The following is a 21119-nucleotide window of genomic DNA, read 5'->3' as shown; positions in this document are numbered from 1 at the left end:
ATGAGTGAGGAGTTGAAAGTGGCATTCTCACATTTCCTGGGCAACAATTTCCCCCCAACTCCAATGACGTTTCATAGCTATTGCTGTGGGTACATCCATGTGTAGTCTGACAAGACTCGAACAGTGTAATTCAAACAGTGTAATTCTTCGAGGATAATGAAGAAAGAAAATTACACTGTAATAAATACTTTAGAAAGTAACTATTAAGTTACAAGTGATATTAAAAGGCAGTCTAAACAATACGGGAGAAAGCATTCAATTGTTTGGTAACATTTCAATGTAAATGAAAAGTAAGTGGAAAGTAGAGTATATTTTTAAAATAGTTTACTTTAAAATATCAAGACCCTAATGTAAAGACTTACTCTGTGTAAAATAAAAACACACTATAAAGGGAAAGAATGATTCATAAATCTGATTAACACGAAAACTTCAAAACATCTGGATGTCAAAAGAGCATTATAAACAAAATCAAAAGAGAAAACAAACTGGAAAATTTATCTACATCAGGTAGAATAAAGCATTAAAAATTTTCAGCAGTAAAGAACTGTTCAACACATAATAAAAAAAAAAAAGAAAAAAATCTCCACTATGAACCAAAAAGATAACAAGGCAAAGGAGACAAATAATTCACAAGAAAAACTATGTATGGTTAATAAAACAAAGAGTCTGACATCAAAATAAACATATAAAAACAAAAACCATTTTCTTAATGTAGTAAACTAAAAATAAAATGGATACAATCTTTCTGGAGGATAATTTAGCAATGTTTCATAAGCCTTAAAAATAGTTAGACCCTTTGACTTAATAATTCACTTTCTAGGAATTTTTCCTAAACAGATGGAATTTTAACACAAAAATTTATAAACAAAATTTTATAATGTTATTTATAATGGCAAAATAATTGCAAAAAAACCTAACTGTCCAACATTAAGAGAATGCTTAATATCACAGTATGTAAAAAATGTGTAGGAAAAACACTACAGTATTTAGTTGTGAGACTTATTTTTTTAACTGCACAAGAGGATTTCTCTATAAAAAGGAAATGATATAAATATTTACAGCCATGTACCTTTTCATTAAGACAGTCAATTAGATTTTCCACATAAGTTTTCATACTTTTATAGAATTTAAAATTTAGAGCCTGATTTGATGAATTCTCTAGGTTCTGGATGGCACTCTTTGAGCTCTTGACATCTTGTATATATTTTTCATATTCCCTCAGGTGTGAGCGGTGAGTATCCTGGAGTAATGTTAATCTAAATAAATAAAATAAAAGTTAAAAAAAAACTGCTTTATTTTTCAAACTTTCATGTCTACTATAGTAAGTAGCCGTCTAATGACAAATTTTCAAAGCTACCTTACAGAGACCACCAAGGAAACTGACAATCATATGAACCCGGGTTTATGAGACTTGCTGAGCAGAGGAGAGCACCACAGAGGAAGAGGTCTCAAACGGAAAGGTAGGAAGGGACACTCGGAGAGTTTCAGGTGCTTGAGCTAATCACAGTGTAGGTTTAGAGGCAGTTAGTAAGTGTGCATTGAGCACAACTTGTAAACTAAACAACCAAGGGTCTTATATTTGAAACACAGGAGTCCATGTGGAGTTTACTGTTAGAGCAGTTTGTGGTCTTGGAATATAGGTATCTGAAGGAGCTGGTATTAAAACCATTTGAGCATGCTATGATTTGGTGTAATTGATCTGTTTTGTGACTCACAATGGTTTGTTTTATTTGTCATTAGAATCTGATAGTCCTTGAGGCACATTTCCTCTGTTGCTGCTGTAGCCCCTATATCCAGCTCCACTGATGTTGAGACAGCCCACTTTCTTTCAGCTCTTGTGAGTATCATATGTATCAACTGATGTAACATGAAAAAAACTGTCAAATATAATTCAATGTCTGCTTATCTTTTAAAATTCAGTTATCCCTCATATACACATGGCCAACAGAAGAGTAACAAACATTTTCTATAAAAATATCTGAAATGTGTTTTCCAATAGTATTTGACACTGTGAGCACACCAGAATTAGAGAATTAGCTACAAATGCAATAATAAGTTCGGATGGACTTGAATCAAACATTTATTTTTATTCAACTCCTCCTGCTAATTTGCTCCATAATGGAAGCTCTTTAGCAAGCCCGGGCTTAGGCCAAATGACCAATGGCCAAGTTTCCCTGGAACATTTGTCTTCCAAATTCTTTCCTTGCTTTATGTAAAGAACAGAGACAGTTAAGAAATAAACCAAGATACTACTGTACAGCAAACAATATTAATAAAATGCTTTAAGTAGAATATAATCAGTTATAGCAGTAAACTCCTAAGTACAGATTATGAGAAAAAAGCAAGGTACAGAACAGGGTACACAGTGTGCTTCATTTTTGTATAAAAAAATGGAGCAATACATAAGATGTGTGTGCTTGTATAGAGATATATATAGATTACTTCTGGGAAGAAACATAGGAAACTGTAGCAATGGTACCCTCTGGGGAAAGTGACTTCCCTTTGTCTCTTTATATCCCTTTGTACTTTTTGTTTTTCACATCATGAGAATATAGTTTCTTTTTAAAATAAAGAGAACCCAGTTAATAAAAATAAAATACACTAAAGTTAAAAATAACATCTATCTAGATAAAGCAAAACGCTAATTTTTTTTTAAAGATTGGCACATGAGCTAACATCTGTTGCCAATCTTTTTATTTATTTATTTCTTCTTCTTCTCCCCAGAGCCCCCCAGTACGTAGTTGCATATTCTAGTTGCAGGTCCTGGTTGTGCTATGTGGGACGCCGTCTCAGCATGGCCTGATTAGTGGTGCCTGAGGCAAGGATATGAACTGTGAAACCCTGGGATGCCAAAGCGGAGCTGTGAACTTAACCACTTGGCCAGGAGGGCAGCCCATAAAATGCTAATTTTTATCAGTGGTTTGCCACCTTTTTTCTACTCTATTACCCATGTAAGACAACTCTCTCAAACACAATCTCCAAAAACAAAGTTCTGAGTTATATGCAATAGCTACAATTCTAGCTCTTTTCTTCCAACTAACGAAGGAATTTCAGAAGGACAGTAAATGATAGCGAAGGTTTTACAAAAATAATCTTGAATCGAGGCAGTCTTATTTAACATCACTCCTGAAAACAACGATATAGTACAGAGATTGACAAACTTTTTCTGTAAAGATAGTGAATAAGGCTTTGGAGGCTAGATAGTTGCTGTTGCAACTGCTCAACTCTGTGTTGTAGCATGAAAGCAGCCTTAGACAACACACAAGCATGGCTGTGTTCTAATAAAACCTTATTTATAAAACAGGCAGTGGGCTGGTAATCTGTCAACCCACTAGGAGACAGAAATAACCTAACATCTAAAAACTGATACATCTAAAGATTTTCATATATCTATTTCACTATAAAATACTACACAATGTCTTTTCTGTGTTAAACCATTTAAATTTAACAACTATGACCAACATATTTTAGCTGCAGTGTGATTAAGGAACGAAGCTACTTTAAAGCTGATTGATACAAAAGATCCAAAGGAAGAAAATTTTGAACCTATTCTCAGGTATTAGAAAAAAATTCTCAGGTATTTAAAAAAAAAAAAAGCAACGAAAGCGTTCTTTAAAAATACTTGCTTTAGCAGAAGTAAGCTCTCTCCTTTTCTCAAATGTTGTAAGAACTAATTAGACTTTTACTGTCACACTTCTTCTTTCATACATCTAAAGATGCACACTAGATCCTGAGTAGTAAAACAGGAAATATAAATACTTAAAGCAAAAGAATGTGTCATGGGGTTTGCCTTATTTGTAGCAAAAAATACCACTTATATGGAGATTAACACTATTTAAGAGATGAGTATTAATAGCAATGGAATAGCAGTAGAATAAAGGTCATCTGTGCTTCAGAAAGACAATCTGTATTAAGAGTCATAAAAATATGCATAACTTTTGCCAAAGTCAACTTTCCCTGGAAATTTATTTTAAGAAATAATCTAATAGATTAAATGACCCACAGGAACAAAATGTTCATTATCTCTAAGAGGGAAAATTTAGGAATCAAAATGTCCAACAAAAAAATACTTGAGTAAATTATGATACATCAACTATATGGATCACCTACTGGGTGCTGCATGACTTCTCAAACTTTGGAATCAGATTGGATGCTGCCATTCTCATCTCTTGTTCCACAGTGCTTTTCAATTATCACTTGCTTTTTATCATATCATCTACCAAAAACCCAGCTTCACTAATAAGACTTCATCAAAAGGAACGTAGCACAATCTGACATTGAAACTGTGAATTAATTAGAACTAGTAGTCCAACAAATGTAGAGTACTACCGTTTCTCCCTAAAAAAATAAAAATATCTCAAAGCACCCCTCTGAGTTCAGTTCCTCAGTTTGGGAACCACGAGGTGTATATAATTTTGAATTCTGATTTCTTTGCTTGACATGTTATATATACGTTTTTTTTTTTATCCATTCAGCCACAGTATGTCTTTTTTTAAAATTATTTTTTTTAAAGATTGAGCTAACAACTGTTGCCAAACTTCTTTTTTTTTCTGCTTTTTCTCCCCAAACCCCCTGGGTATGCAGTTGTATATATTTTTTTTAGGTGTGGGTCCTTCTAGTTGTGGCATGTGGGATGCCGCCTCAACGTGGCTGGATTAGTGGTGCCATGTCTTCGCCCAGGATCCGAACCGGTGAAACCCTGGGCCACTGAAGTGGAGCGCACAAATATAACCACTCGGCCATGGGGCCAGCCCCCACTGTATGTCTTTTGATTGTAGAGTTTCATAAATATAAAATGCTTTTATATTTAAAGTAATTACTGATATGGAAGGACTTACTATTGCCATTTTGTAAATTGTTTTCTGTCTTATAGCTATTTTGTCCCTCTTCCTTTCTTGCCTTAGTGTTTCATTGATTTTTTGTAGTGGCATGCTCTGAGTGTCTTCCCGTTTTCTTTTGGGCATCTTCTATAGGCATTTTCTTTGTGTTTACCATGGAGTAAACTTCAATCATATATAAAAACTCTATTCCTTTACACCGCCCCCCCCCCACTTCTTGCAACTCATGTCCCAAGTCACATTTTTAAAATTTTGTATCTATTAACATAGTTTTATAGTTATTTTTTGTGCTTTTATCTTTTAGATTCTATACCTGAATTAAAAGTGATTTTCACACTTAGAGTATTACAGGATTCTGTATTTGTCTATGTATTTACCTTTATCAGAGAGCTTTATATTTTCATATGCTTTGTGCTACTGTCTACCGTCCTTTCATTTCAACTTGAAAGACATCTTTCAGCAAATTTTGTAAAGCAGGTCTAACAGTGAACTCCCTCAGCTTATGCTCATCTGCGGTCTTTATCTACTTTCCATTTGAAGGACAGTTTCACTGGATATAGTATTCTTGGTTGGCAGTTTCTTTCTTTCAGCACTTTGAACAAATCATCCTGCTCCTTTCTGGCCTGTAATGTCCCTGTTGAGAAATTTGCTGATGATCTTATGGGGCTCCCTTGTACGAGATGAGGTGCTTTTGTCTTGCTGCTTTCACACCTCTCTTTGTCCTTTGAAAGTCTGATTATAATATGCCCTATTGTCAGCCTCTCTGGGTTCATCCCTGTTGGAGTCTTTTGAGCTTCTTGAATTTGGATGTCCATTTCTTCCTCAGCTTGGTAAGTTTTTGGCCACTACATTTTCAAATAAGTTCTCTGTCCCATTCTGTCTCTCTTTTTCTTGGACTCCCGTTGTGTATATGTTGTTCTTCTTGACAGTGTCCCATAAATCTCATAGGCTTTCCTCACTTCATACTTTTTTCTTTTTGTTCCTCTGACTTGATTTCAAATGACCAGTCTTTGAGGTCACTGCTTCTTTCTTCTGCTTGATCAAGTACGCTGTTGATCTCCTCTAGTGAATTTTTCAGTGCAGTTATTGTATTCTTCAGCTCTAGAATCTCTGGTTCTTTTTCATAGTATCTATCTCTTCATTGATCTTCTCCCTTTATGTAGTATTTCCCTGATTTCATCGTCTGTGTTCTTCTGTAGCACACTGAGCTTGTTTAAGAGAATTATTCTAAATTCTTTGATAGGTAATGCATAGGTCTCTATTTCTTTAGGGTTGGTTCTGGAGATTTACTTTGTTTCTTTGACTGACCATGTTTCCTGTTTCTTCATGTGTCTTGTTATTTTTTTTGTTGTGTTTTGTGCACCTGAAAATGCACTTAAGGTAAATAGCTTCATACAGGGGAAGAACTTCACCAATCAGCCCAGCTAGAAATTCTCCAGGGTGGGGAGCAGAGAGAAGGGTGTCTTCTCAATTTTTTTTACAGAGATGTATCTTCTCTGGGCTTCTCCATGAAATTTCCCAATTTCCTTCCCAAGAAAGGTTTGTGGGTTTCTTTCTCAGGAGTTTGTAGTCTCTTGCTCCCTCTGGTGTCTGTGTGCAGTACTGCAGGCTTTCCAGCTCTGCAACAAGCTGCTGACCTCTCTGCCATGCCCAGGCGTCCAAGATATGACAGTTCCCCATCAGTGCTGAGATAGACAAGACAGAAACCAGTCCCTCAGGCAGTTCCCGCAAAAGCCAGAATGTTAGATGTTCTTCTTTTTCCCTCCCAGTGGAGCAGCCGTGAGTTGGGCTTTTTCTTTCCATCACAAGCACTGCTGGTTGTGGAAGGGGCTGATGCAGTTGAAATAAAATGGCTTTTCTTACCCATTACAGTGTGGCTATTTTTGGCTTTGAGCTTGTCTGGGACCGTGAATTCCCAACAGGTTTGGCTTTTGAGACCATATTTTTTGTTACGTTGGTATCTCTGGGGGAACCAGATCTGGGGCTTCCTATTCTGGCATCTAGCTGCCACTACTCCCAACATATTATTTTTAAAACTTAAAGGCTATTTAACAATGCAGATAAATGCTTACGAAAATATTAAGTCACAAAAGCAATTACTGATCTTAACCATGTAAAACATATCTATTATAAAGACTAAAAAGACATACAAAAATGGAAATCAGTTGTGTTAGTGTGGTAACAAAGATGAGGCTATTTTTCCCTTAAAAACTGCTTAATATTTATATTTAATAATTAAAAAGAATATAGTGCCAATTTTTTTCACTATTAAAAGTCTAGGACAAATGCAAATTTTAAAATATTACTTACCTAGTATTTAATTGCTTCTTTATAATTTCTAAATTCACTGGTGGAAATGAAATGGAAGTATCAAATTTCTTCACTGGTTTAGAGTCACTGCTGTGGGAAAGATCTAGGTCTCGTCCCTAAAAATAATATGAAAATCTGTGTTGTTTTAAGCATTCACTTATCTTACAAACATTAACAGCACGAAAGCAGACTGGATACTCTTAAGGTCTTACCAGCTCAAAATTCCATGCCTTTGACATTTTTCATAGTTAAAATAAAATGTCTCTAAAATTTCCAGTTTTAAAATTTACAACTTTAAATTCACACGCAAGAGGCAAATTACAAAATCTTATTTTTTACAAAAGCTTGGTTTTCAGTGTTTTTCAAGCTAGTTTTACTTATAATCTAATGTACTCTCAGAAAACTAAATACCTGTTTTCCATGATGGAAGTACACACCTAACTCCAGTCTAGTCAAAGAAAAGTAAATGGAAGTCTGCTGGCAGGTTTCTAGGTAGAACTCCTGGTTCTGTTTAAGCTACTGTTACCGGGGATTTCTCCTACTTTCAGAGGAATGCATTCCTAACTAATACATCCTGTAACACAGTATAGTTCACATAACATCCTCTGGCTAATCGCAGCTCATCACACCACGCTTAGAATGTTGAAAAGGTTCTCAAGAACCTGTGTTAGACAAGGACATGTGGAGAAGTGGACCAGACAATTAGCCAACTCATCGGCTTAACTGTCATTTTTATATTTTCCATGAGGCATCATATTTCTCCTATCAATTCTTACCAAGACTCCCATCCAGCTCCAATCATACCTGCAAATCTCCAAACTAAGAAGACTACTTCAGAGCTTAAGTCTTTACTCTTGATATCTTTTGTCTCAAATCCCTTACATCAAAAAACATCTACCAAAGGCCCACTCAAATATGACCATTTCTGCAGAGGCTTTCCCAAACCTCCCCATTCACTTCCCCTCCTATAAAACAGACCACTTACTTGCTGCTTTGTTCTACCTCAGGACCCTGTACAGAGTTTTGTCACAGAACTTGTAAGATTTCACTCCAATTTTGTGTAACCGTCTCTCCCCTGCAAAGATTATACATTCTAGTGCCTATCACTGTTAAATAGCTGTAGAGGCTGAACGGTGAACTCAAAGAGATACGTCCATGTCCTAATCTCTCAAACTTGTAAATGCAATTCCACATCCTCATAAAAGACAGGGGGTTTGGGGATGCAGGAAAATGAGGTGATGTGAAGACGGGGCAGAGAGCAATGTAGCTCAAGCTGAGGAATGTCAACAGCCACCAGCAGCTGCAGTAGCCAAGGAATACACTATCCTCTAGAGCTGCTGGAAGAAGTGTAGCCCCACCAACACTTTACTTTCACTTGTGGCCTCTAGAAGTGTGAGAAAATAAATTTCTGTTGTTTGAAGCCACCAAGTTAGTGGTAATTTGTACAGCAGTCACAGAAAACTAATACAGTAGCATGTGGTACATCTTCAGTAAAGGAATCAGTAAATGCACCCACGTTAGTAATAAAAAATGCAAATCACAAAGGACTGAGATTCCATTTTCGCCAACTAAACTTGCACCTAAAGCTGGCAAGACTGTGGTGAAACATTACCATAATTTTGGTGGAAATACAGATTGATCTAAATTTTCTTTAGAAAGCAACAGAGAAAAATGTAGTAACTGCCGTAAAATGTTTATCTCCTTTATTAGTAATACCACTCTTGGCCATTATTCTAAGAGAATAGTTAAAAAACACACATCTGAACTAAAGAAAGCAAAGAAGGGAAGGAAAAAAAAGATATGCAAATATTTACCAATTCTTACTAGTAGAAAAAAATTCAGATTGCAAATAACCTCAAATGTCACCAAAAGGAAAAACGGCTAAGAGAATTATGATTCATTGACTCCAATAAATATTACAGTCTTTAAAATTAGTTACCATTATAACTATGTAGAAATGGGAAAATATCTACAACATGCCAAGCAAAGAAATCAGAACTCAAAATTATATGGATATTGTGGTTCCCAAACTGTGTGCCAAGGCATCCCAATGAACTCAGAGGGGTGCTGTGAGATATTTTTAATTTTTTAGGGAAACACAGTAATACTCTACACATTTGTTGGCCTACTAGTTCTAATTAGTTCATAGTTGCAACGTTAGATTATGCTGCATTCCTTTTGATGAAGTCTTATTAGCGAAGCCGGGTTTTTGCAGATGATATGATAAAAAGTAAGTAATGACTGAAAAGCACTGTGGAACAGGAGATGAGGATGGCAGCATCCAATCTGATTCCCAAGTCATCCAGCACCCAAGAGGTGCACATCACATTAGCAGATAATTGTGGTTATTTAAAAATGAAATGAAAAGATTTTTTTCTTCAATTTATTGTTTTTTTTTTCCATAAATGGCTACCAAATTACTAGGACATAAATCTTACTAAATTCTTTGGACCTAACTACTTAACAAATGGAATTGTTTGGTACTTCCTTTGGCCAAGGGGCACCATGATAAAATTACTGAGATGCTAAAGACTCCATGAAGAAGAAAGTTTGGGAACTTCTGATGTACACTATGACTGCAATTACACAAAGACTTCAAATAAAAATGAATTATGCAAACTTGAGCAATTAGACTAAGGACTGTGGCATGTTTTTTTCTCGAAGTATCTTTTTTTTTTAATGCTATTGCTACACTGATTTTACTAAAAAAGGAGGAAAAAAATCTAAGCCTGTTACAGTAAAAAATAGTCCCCCAAATCATTTCTCTGGTCAGAAATTTCTAAATTACAAACCCTTACTTCTACTTAGCTTTTTAGTTTTAAAACATGAAGATCTTACAATATTTTCTTACTTAAAAGTGTAAATAATCTTTCAGAACATTCTTATTATAAAGATTAAAAAAGAATGTCTTATATTTGTATACTATAATTTACAAGCACTTTGATTTAGATCATTACAATCTTTTTTTCCGGTGAGGAAGACTGTCCTTGAGCTAACATCTGTGCCAATCTTCCTCTATTTTCTATGTGGAACACCACCACAGCCTGGCTTGATGAGTGGTGTGTAGGTCTGCGCCTGGGATCTGAACCCATAAACTGAGCTGCCAAACTGGAGCACACAAACTTAACCACTATGCCACCAGGCCGGCCCCAGATTATTACAATTTTGAGCCTTACAGCCACCTACTCAGCTAGGTAACATTATCATTCTCATTGATGAGAAAACTGAGATTTAGAGCAACTAAATGGTTTTCTTGAAGCTGTGCAAATATTTATGGAACACTCACGACATTAGGCACTGTGGGATATAACACTGAACAAAATAGTTAATAATTCTTAACCTCACTGAGCATATATTTTCACGGTGAAGCCAGAACCCAAATCTAGGACTCTGACCCCAAGTACAATATTTTGTTTTGTTTTTTAGTTTTTTTAAAACCTATTTATTTTTTTAAACTTCACATTTAGGCACCTACCATATAATATATACTGTTACTGTATATTAAAGATAAAAAAGATAATGGTCTCCTCAAGTGGCTTATAATATGTAGAAGGTGTTTATAATCTAGTGGGAAAAGAATATAATATACACAGCTAAGTGAGTTGAATGGTGGCCTCCCAAAAGACGTCTCTATGTCCTAACCCATGGAACCTGTGAATATGACCTTACTTGGTAAGAGGGTCTTTGTAGTTGTAATTAAGCAAAGTGTCTCAAGATGAGATCATCCTGGATTACCCAAGTGGGCTCTACATCCAGTGACAAATGTCCTTATGAGAGGCACATAGAGGAGAGGCAAGGAGAACAAGGCCGTGTGAAGGAGGGAGACAGGAGTTCTGCAGTCACAAAGCAAGGAACACCTGGAGTGACCAGAACTTGGAAAAGGCAGGAAAGGATCTAGGGACTTCAAAGGGAGCACAGCCCTGCCAACACCTTGATTTCAGACTTCTAGCCTCCAAAACTGTTGGAGAAAAAAATGTCTGTTGTTTTAAGGCATCAAGTTTCTGGCAATTTGTTATAGCAGCCACAGGAAACTAATATACATGGTATAAAGAATGATTACCTCTGTGATTTTAACTGCTTTCCTCATTTGCTGCTGTTCCCAAATATCTTGACTTTCATCTTCCTGACCTTCTTCACTTGTTTCTTCATCTCCGGTTGCTAATAAAAAAAGTCCATGTATAAATATTCAGTATTTTTTCATTCTAATAGTAGGAACTAACATTTTTAGGGGGCTTATAATGTGCTGGCTTGGCAGCCCTTTACATGTGTCAACTTATTCTTCACAATAATTCTGGGAAGCAGGTACTATTATCACTCTCACCCTATAAACGAGGAAACTCAGCTATGAGGAGGGTAAAGAACTGGTCTGAGGAATGTGTTGAAGCTGGGCCTTGAATCTAGCAATCTGACTCCAGAACCTGCACTCATCACCAAGCTGTCACACTCAAAGCACCACAGCCTCACACAGGGAAAAAACTTGGAAAACATGAACCACGTGGTTTTCCTTATCAGAGATTCTCAATTCTACCCGAAATCTAAATATTTAAAAATAATTTCTGGGTTATAAGGAACCAAGGTCTCATTCTGAGAAAACAATAGTTGAAGTGAGAAAAACTTTGGTAAAACATATTTTTGTTTATAAACCAGAAATGTGAAAACAGTCCTTTGAGATTTAAGGATTATTGGTGGAGGAAATTTTTTTATTAGAGCAGGTAAGGTTTTAATACGTGACACGTACAAGTCCTATAGATTCTTCCACGTTAAAAAACAAAAACTTTATAAAGGTGACAACGAAAGCTTTCACTATCAAAAACAAGACGCTGTACCATTTTTTTTTAACCTGTCAAAAAAGATGAAGTGGTGGCCCAGTAACAGTAAACACCACACATACCCTTCGATAATAACATTTTGATACAGATATGTCTTTTAGAGGCCATATCATTGACCAAATTGGTATTAAATAAAAACCAACTTCAACATGCTTTAGAATATGAGACACTACAATATGTTTTTATGGGGATTTTAACATAGTATCACATTCTAACGAAAAATGCCTTAATACATCGTAAATGAATGAGATACGTACTTGTTTCTTCAGCCATTCTTTGTCTAAGCGTTTGAGGCTTTGGGGTAAAGGGTATTCTCTTTTCACAGTCATCAGGCTCACTCTCGGGATCTTCGTCACTGTTCTTCTTCACACGAGAGGTGGCTGAGGTATGTTTTACATCCAAAGAAATATAGTCATCTTGGGCCCTGGCCAATTCACGCTTCCTTCGGGCTGCCTGAATAAAAGCTGCATCAGGGATATCTACTGAAAGAAACAAAGAGGAGGACACTGAAGACCAAACTTGCAGAGAAAGAAATACTCCATTTGAATAAAGGAAAAAGGCAACGTTTTTCTAATTTTTTCACTATTTTGATATGAATGTAACTAAATGGCTGAAAATCTATATCAATAATGGAAGAAAATTCTTTTGATATTAAATACAAACTAGAAAAATGAACCAAATCTAGTATTAGAAAATACATGGAAACCACTCCAATTTATCCTTTAATTCTCTTATCAGGTGTTGTGGCTGACTTTTTGCTCAGGGCTAGCTAATCCTCATTTCCAGAAGCTCTGAGACTGTCAGGGGAGGGATGTGGAGAGGGCTGAGCATGGAGTCGCGCAGTCAGTGAGAACCATACAGGTTAGAATGATGGGTGACAGACCAGTCTAACTGACAAAGTAAGAGGACATTATACCGTGACCCGCCCCTCCCCTTTGGGCATCCAGGAATATAGGAGGTGAGACACAGACTAATAACACCAGCACACAGCGAAGCCAGCCTCCAGCGTCCTGTGGTGATTTCCATGTGAATAAATGTGAGAAGTTAAAAAGTGCAAAGGAAATAATCAGGTTCATTTACCAGGTGAAAAACACTTAAATGACATCTTTTCATAGAACCTTGTTTTATTTTTTATTTTACACAGTACAAAGCTCATTAATATGGACTCTTTCAATTCAAAAACAAGTTATTCATGCATGATCTAAGCTGAAATTTATCTTTACACTCCGGAAACAAATGATTTCTTAAGCAAAATACTAAGGTAAACAAAATGGCAAGGGAAATTCTCACCATTTTCAAGCACTTCGAAATATCAATTAGCCACTGAGACTCAAGTAAAATTTTCTAAACTCTCCCACAAACTGATCCAAATTCTTTGAGAAATGAATAGAAAAGATATAATATGCCTGGACATGAGGAAATGTTCCAACTTTTGAAACAGAAAAAAAGGTTTCAGAAAGTATAGACCAATATTCTTGACACCAGTCCTAAGGAAAACCGGAAGTGCTTGAATTCATTATGAAGCAGTAAATGGTGATTACCAGAAACCAAGATATGCTCATTAAGAGTAAGGAACATCAAAGCAAGTGATTGGCTTTTTACAGACTAGTATTTATTTATAGATCAGTATCAGGAAAATGATGCAATCAAGTGTCTCTTCACTCTCCCAAAGCATTTAACAGTTGCACGTTTTGGTTGTGGATAATGTTAAAATACGTGGGGAAAATCACATAGTGCACTGGATTCTTAACTGGTTGAGTAACTACTCTGAAAAAAAATGTCGATTATGCAGCAACGCAGGGATCTGCCAGAGGGCTCTGTGTTTTGTCTTGTCTGGTTTAATGCTTTCACTGTGATGTGAACACGGACAAGAAGACGGGTCCTTAAAGCTAGGAGGTATGGCTAAAATAACCTAAGCAGAATTCAGATTCGAAACCATCACTACAGGTTATATTAGCATTTCTCGACCCTGGATACACATTAGCATCACCTGGGAAGCTTGATCATGCACTGGTACTCAGGCTCCCATCTCAGAGATTCAGATTCAGTTGATATGAGGTGGAGCTGAGCAACAGTATGTTTTTATAGCTCTCTAGGGGATTTTAATGTACAACTAGGGTTAAGATGATACACTGGGGTTCAAATACTTAGGCGTATGAATACAGAAACAAAAATACTTGAATTGGAAGTGATTCACCTGCAAATGACTTTTTTTGTTAATGCCATCGAGCCGAGTCGATTCCAACTCCTAGCGAACCTGGGTACAGCAGAGCAGAACCCTGCCTGCTCTTTGCACCACCCTCTCACCTTCTGGTGCTGTATCAGACAATGCTATTCATAGGGTTTTCAGGCCAATTTTTTCAGAAGTGGGTGGTCAGATACTTATTCCTAGTCTGTCTCAGTCTGGAAGCTCCAGTGAAACCTGTCCATGGGTGACCCTGCTGGTATTAAATACTGCTGGCATAGCTTTCAGCATCACAGCAACACACAGCTGCCACAGTAAGACAACCCACAGACGAGAGGTGTGGTTCCCTGACTGGGAAACGAACCCAGGCCGTGGAAGTGAGAGCACTGAATCTTAACCACCAGACCACCAGGGCTGGCATGCAAATGTCTTGGGGATGTTAATCACAGTCAGTGGACTCGCCAGTGAGATACCAGTGCTATATAAAGCTAATCCTCTCTCAAGCTACAATAAAGAAGTAAAGGTTCAAGGAAGAGAAGAGTACCCTATCCTGTCTGTCTATATCTAACATCTAGCTCAAGGGTTCCCAGATAACAGATGCTGGGCTGACATGGGATTAATTAACAAAGTTAGCATACTGCTTTATAATAATAAAAACATCATGTCTTTACAGATTTATAGCTCATAAATAATTTTCACATACATCACGCTATCTAAGGAGTAGAGGTAAATGGTAACATGCTGTACCTGCAACAGTGAACATCTCAAGGAAGCTATTCCTTTACTGGATCATTCTAATAGTTCTACCATCTGAACAAAAAATAAATGCACTCCTTCCTCCACATACCAGTCCTTAAACTTAGCACATTCCTTCTTCATCTCTTCTGCTCCAGAAAAAAGAAAAAAAAAAAAAAGGACTCCTCACAGGACAAGTTTTCAACTTTCAATCAGTGTTTCTCAAAGGAGCTCTGAGGAGGGGGACTCCTTCATGTGCTGAACTGTCCTGCACTCTGCGAGACATTTATCATCTCTTGCCTCCGAGGCACTACATGCCAGCAACACCTCAGGCAATATGGTAATTAAAAACTATCCCACACATTTCCAAAAACTGCCTTCTTTCCTTAGGTCCATGGAGCTGCCAACTCTCAACAGCTACCGCCTTCTACCATCTAATCCACCATCTTCTATAGCAGCACTGTTCAACACAGTAACCACCAGCCACATGTGACCATGTCAACTTAACCAAACTAAAAATCCAGTTCCTTAGCTGCACTAGCCACATTTCAAGAGCTCTACAGCTACATGTGGCTACTGGTTAGAGTACTGGACAGTGAAGATATAAAACTTTTACATCCTTACAGAAAGATCTATTGGATAGTGCTGTATCTAGAGTCTAGATGAGGCTTCACTTGTCTACTAGGCTTCAATTCCTTTTTTTTTTCTTTCTGTTTTTTCTTCCCAAATCCTCCCAGTACATAGTTGTATATTTTAGCTGTGGGTCCTTCTAGCTGTGACACGTGGGATGCCGCCTTAGCACGGCCTGATGAGCGGTGTCACGTCTGTGCTCAGGATCTGAACCAGCAAAACCCTGGGCCGCCACAGCGGAGCACATGGCGCATGAACTTAACCACTCGGCCACGGGGCCAGCCCCTACTAGGCTTCAATTCTTAATATTGGCTCTATCACCAAGTACTTCTGTACCTGTAAACTTACTGTATAAGAAAAAATTATAAGAGCCACTGGTTCTTGTTATGTAATAAGTTAATAGGGGTGGCCCCGTGGCCGAGTGGTTAAGTTCGCACGCTCCGCTGCAGGCGGCCCAGTGTTTCGTTGGTTCGAATCCTGGGCGTGGACATGGCACTGCTCATCAAACCACGCTGAGGCAGCGTCCCACATGCCACAACTAGAAGGACCCACAACGAAGAATAGACAACTATACCGGGGGACTTTGGGGAGAAAAAGGAAAAAATAAAATCTTTAAAAAAAAAAAAAAGTTAATAAAGCACAGGTATTTTAAAATATATTTTAACAATTATATTTCCAGTTAAATTGTTTCCTTTATAAAGCTATGTATTTTACTTTATTTTCTCAGGAGTGTGAGGCTTCACAAGACTGAAAACAGTGCACAGCACAAAACAAGTTACGAAGCTTGAGATACTGTAAAAGGCCAGATAAATATTTTCAGCTTTGCAGGCCATAAAGCCTCTGTCACAACTTCTCAACTCTGCCACTGCAGTGCAAAAGCAGCCACAGACTATACATAATTGAATGAACGTGGCTCTGTTTTAATAAAACTTTATTTACAAAAGCAGGTGGTGAGTCAGATTTGGCTCAGAGGTGGTAATTTGCCAACTTCTGAACTGGACTGATCTAAAACATAAAGATAGTCATGTCATCTATTTGCGTAAAATTTTCAGTAGTTCCCTCAAGCCCTGAATTATCTGACTTGATCTCCTTTTCTTTCTTTTTGTTCCTCTTTCTTAAACTCCAACCAAAAGTTTCAGTCCAACAACTATTTTTAGTTCTGTGCACATGCCAGTTATCTTCCCTAGAGTTTTATATATGCTGCATCCTGTACCTGAAACATACTGACAAATTCTTACCATCCTTCAGACTGGCATGAATCATCCCGTGTAGCACAGTGGTAAAGAACACAGGCTCTGAAGCAGACTGCTTGGGTCTGAATCCTAGCTCTGCCTTTCACATGCTGTCTGACCTTGGGCATGTTATGTAATGGAAATGAGCATTCAATTTTGGCACTTTAACAATCATTAGTAATGACTTACTGGCCCCGTACTTCACTAGAGTTTGTTATCAATAATAAAAATCATTGGCATAGAAAATATTGATATCAGAAATAAAGTTCTAAACCAAAATCACAGAATTTACCAACCTACTGACGAAAACTCTTCTTCCACAGAGCTAGAGCTGTCAGAAGAGGAACTCGCATCATCCTTACTTTCTGAGGAATGATGAGCTCCATCTTCTTCATCTGTTGAAAGATCAACCCTTCTGGATTCTAGGAAAACATTTTTTAAATATAAGAAGAGAGAGTCAAGATATTGGAATCAATAATAGAAATTCTGAACAACACATGGTATATGCATAATATGGTGTCTTAATTGTGCTCCACGGCTTAAAGTAGATATACAGCTCTTTCTGAAACTGCCATTCTTTCTGAAACCAGTGGATGGTCTAATAAATGTATTTACCCTATTTGTACTATCTACTAAAATATTCTCTTAAAGGATGCAATGAGAAGAGGGAGGGGAACAGCAGAGGAAAAAATGACATAAAGTTATGGCATATTTAAAACAGAAAAAATAGTAGTAGTGAATAAGTAGAAAAAATATTTAATATATACTCAACTATGTGCTGGGTACACTGAAATCTGTTTTACAAGGTTTATTTCACTTAATATTCACAATTCTACAAGGTAAATGCTATTATTGACAAGGACACTTATGATCGGAGAGGCTAAATAACATGACCAGCATCACAAAGTCAGTCAGTGGAGAAGCAGGGCTTTCAACCTAATTTCACCCAACTCTGGAGTTTAGATTCTCTATAGTATGTCACATTTCAATGGCTGGTGGCAAGAAGTACTATAATGAGCACTGTGGTCTCAGATAAAATCATGGATCTATTTCCACTGTGTGATTTGGGGAAGGACACTTAGTCTGTCAATCAACCTATTAAATAAAGGTAACAATAACAGATAACACCAATAGGCGTGTTGTGAGAACTGACTGAGCCAAATGTAAAGGAACTCATGGTATTATTGACAAGAAAGGACTTGTTAGTTCACATTTTGTAATTTTTATGAATAACCTTAAAACTTAAGATAACATAAATAGTACTCTTTATCTTAAAAACTTCTCTTAATTAGAAGACCTACCTACAGTTTAAAAAAATCTGGAGTAAGATCAAAATGTAAGCTACAGCTTACATCTTTCTTAGCTTCTTCGATTTATGACAACTCCTCCCTCTTCCCACAGTGGATTAACACCAGAGCAGTGATTCTCAGAGCATGGACCATCAACCTCTGGAGATCCCCGAGACCCTCTCACAGGGTCGGTGAAGCCAAAACTACTTTCATCACAATAGTAACATGTTACTTCCCTTTTCACTCTGTTGATATTTACACAATGAAGCAAAAGCAGTGGCAGGTAAAACTGCTGGCCTCTTAGGACGAATCAACAGAGACACTAACCTGTAGTAGGAGCTACTGTATTCTTCGCCATCATGCATTGACGGGGAAAAAAGCCAGTTTCACTATGGTTCTCATTTAACGAAGCAGTAAAAAATTACTAATTTTATTAAGTCTTGACCCTTGAGTACACATCTTTTTAATATTCTGTGCAACAAAATGGAAGCATGCATAAAGCACTTCTGGGTCATACTGAGCTACAATGGTCGCCTCAAGGAAGAGCACTTGTGTGCTGAGTTGGGAGTAGAATTAGCCACTGTCTTCAACAAGGAACACCATTTTACTTGAAAGAACGACTGACAAACTGTAGTTATTCAGACAGATATCTGACCAATATTTTCTGAAAAATGAGCAAAACTGTGGCTGTCACTTCAAGAATTAAAGATTTCAAGCGAAAACTGGAATTTTGGAAAACTTAAATCCTCCACTCTGAACTTGATAGCTTTCCAATACTTCAAGACTGATCGTATCAGTAGTAACACTAACAGATTGTTTTTTGATATGGTATAATAAAATGTACCAACATTTGCAAGATCTACAAACTCAGTGAACCAATACTTTCCAAATAGTCAATGCATGATGTTACCAACCATGCATGGGTAAAAGATCCACTCAAGTGCAAAACAGACCAAAGGATTTTAATGTAATGGAGTACAAAAAATTGAATGACATAGTTTCAGCTTCTGCTGCAAATTAACCTTTAAGAAACTATTACTTGTTGAGCTTTGTTTTAATATTAAATCAGAACATCCTCCATCTAAAAAGGCTATAGAGTACTCCTCTCTATCACATATCTGTGGTTTTCTTCACATACTTCAAACAAAACATATCACAACAGATTTAATGGAGAAGTAGCTTCCAGAATTCAGCTGTCTTCCATTAAGCCCGACATTAAAGAGATTTGCAAATTGAAAACAATGCCACTGAATATTTTTGGAAAAGAGTTATTTCTCACAAAAATGTTACTTATCCTTACAGGTAATGGGTTAATTAAAAAAAAAGAATAAAAATTTACCTAAATTTCTAATACGGTAAATACTACTAGACACAATCCACAGAAACTAAAGCTCTTTGGGATCCTTAATCGTAAGAGTATAAAGGAGGTTCCTAAGACCAAAGTTTGAGAACCACTCTTTTAAAAGGCAAAGAGAAAAGGCAACTCCTGGCCTCAATTCTCCCTGTTAAAATTTAACCAGATGACTTACACGGAGCAGACAAATATAAAAGTCATCAAAACGTTAGACAAATAGGTCATAACAACGATGAAGAAATCACCAAAATCACTTGTACTAAAAATAGTGGGGAGAAAATTTTTTACTTCAAGACCAACCAAAAACTGTATTCTTACTAAGCTCCAACTCAAACTAGAACACATTTTATGCAAACATCTTTATGCTGCTTGAACCTTATATTTAGGAAATCTGCAAACGTACTTCAAAATTACTACATTGTATTTAACGCCATTATTGGTACAGTCTACAGACTCATCCATTTATTATGTTACTTAGCGACAGTTATTTTTATTTCAATTTTTGCAAATAACTGATGAAAAAGAAAATGTCCCAAAGCCTGTCACCTAGGTTCTTCTAATGTACTATTCTGGTTAAGTGTTTTATAGAAAAATAATTGGGGGCTTTAACAAAAGGTACATATAACTTTCGCCGACCTAAGCGTATTAGGCATTTTTAAATTTTTTTGTGACAATTTAGGTTCTTCATAAACATCAAGTACTCCGCTAAAGCTATGATTGGTGAGGGTTCATCTGATGGTGCAAACAGTCAACCATACAAGATTCTTTCTACTCCCCAAGGAGCCCAATATGGAGATGCGGGCAGCGGGCGAGTGCGGGCAGCAGGCGAGTGCTCGCAGGCAAGCGGGCAGGCGGGCTATCTTGCTATCTTTGCGATTCAGCATCGCTCCAGGTCAGCAGCAGGTTATCGAAGCCTCTGGAGAACCCTGCGCACCTCCTCCTCCCGCCCCCCGCGTCACCTCTGGCACCCGCCCGGCTGCCCCGCGTCACCTGGGCCGCCCGAACCGCCGTCCGCGCGAGGAGCCGCTCCTGCTGGTCGCCGGGAACTCGCCCAGACCCGGCCCCGGCCCCGAGAGCTCCGGAGCCGAAGGGGCCGCTCCGCCACCTCCGCGCGGCCTCCTCCAGAGGGCGGCCCTTCCTCTGCAGGGCCCGGGACCGCCTGCTCCCCGGGCGCCTCGGCTTCAGCAGACGGCTCCTCGGCGCCGTCGCTGTCACTAGAGTCGGCTCGGCGCTGCCGGAAAGTCCTTTTCGGCCTGTGAGCCATGGCCGAGGCCTGAGCTCCACGGGCGCATTCGCTTCCTGCGCACGCCGACCCGGGACCTCGGCGTCCACTCCAGCGCGCGCTCCCGCCTCCTGCCTTGCCGCCGCGTGCGCGCGCCCGTTCGCGCGCCGTCGACTCTTGCTTCCCTCTGCGCATGCGTGATTTGTCTCCTTGGCTCCGGTTGGCCGAGTCCAGTTCCCAGGGATGTGGGTCTGTGGTTGGAAAGCGTTGGTTTTGTGAGGCCAAGGTGTGCAGACAGTCGCCGGAGAGTCCCGGAGACTTCTGGAGCCGCGTGCCACGGAGAGCAGCACTCGTAGGCTCTCGTTGTGCAGACCTATCTAGGAATCAGGCGCTGTGCCCACGTCCAGGGCTGGAACTGGGTGCGTTGTCTTCGACTCTCTGGAGAGAGTAAACTTCTATCTCCGACCAAGAATTAAACAAAACAAGGGGGGACGG

At 38.2% G+C, this 21119-nt stretch overlaps 2 protein-coding genes across 20 annotated transcripts in view; one reads left to right on the top strand and one right to left on the bottom strand.

Moving 5' to 3' along the window:
* Window positions 1–12362, top strand: part of MRPL19 (mitochondrial ribosomal protein L19) — a 60839-nt gene extending 48477 nt beyond the window's left edge. For 6 of the 8 annotated variants that reach the window (XM_014847274.3, XM_070511900.1, XM_070511895.1 and 3 more), the window contains 3 exons: window positions 1354–1460; window positions 1741–1837; window positions 12303–12362. The gene's annotated coding sequence lies outside the window, so the exon portion shown is untranslated. The remainder of the gene's footprint in view (window positions 1–1353; window positions 1461–1740; window positions 1838–12302) is intronic. The other 2 variants (XM_070511902.1, XM_070511899.1) reach the window with 1 other exon arrangement.
* Window positions 1–20807, bottom strand: part of GCFC2 (GC-rich sequence DNA-binding factor 2) — a 46101-nt gene extending 25294 nt beyond the window's left edge. For 6 of the 12 annotated variants that reach the window (XR_011503914.1, XR_011503915.1, XR_011503916.1 and 3 more), the window contains exons 1-6: window positions 20393–20778; window positions 17056–17181; window positions 12235–12459; window positions 11209–11306; window positions 7149–7264; window positions 1070–1256 (exon numbers count right to left, since the gene is read on the bottom strand). Coding sequence is in view for 4 of the 12 variants with exons in the window: in XM_070511894.1 (XP_070367995.1) it covers window positions 1070–1256; window positions 7149–7264; window positions 11209–11306; window positions 12235–12459; window positions 17056–17181; window positions 20393–20666 (1026 nt within the window). In the remaining 8 variants the exon portion in view is untranslated. Of the gene's footprint in view, window positions 1–1069; window positions 1257–7148; window positions 7265–11208; window positions 11307–12234; window positions 12460–17055; window positions 17182–20392 lie in introns of all 12 variants that reach the window. The other 6 variants (XR_011503911.1, XR_011503913.1, XR_011503912.1 and 3 more) reach the window with 4 other exon arrangements.
* Window positions 20808–21119: the final 312 nt, after the last annotated feature.

This window comes from Equus asinus, chromosome 6 (assembly GCF_041296235.1).
Source record: "Equus asinus isolate D_3611 breed Donkey chromosome 6, EquAss-T2T_v2, whole genome shotgun sequence".
NCBI classification, from domain to species: domain Eukaryota; kingdom Metazoa; phylum Chordata; class Mammalia; order Perissodactyla; family Equidae; genus Equus; species Equus asinus.
Note: the sequence above shows the minus strand (reverse complement) of the source record. Positions and strands in the feature narration are given on the sequence as shown.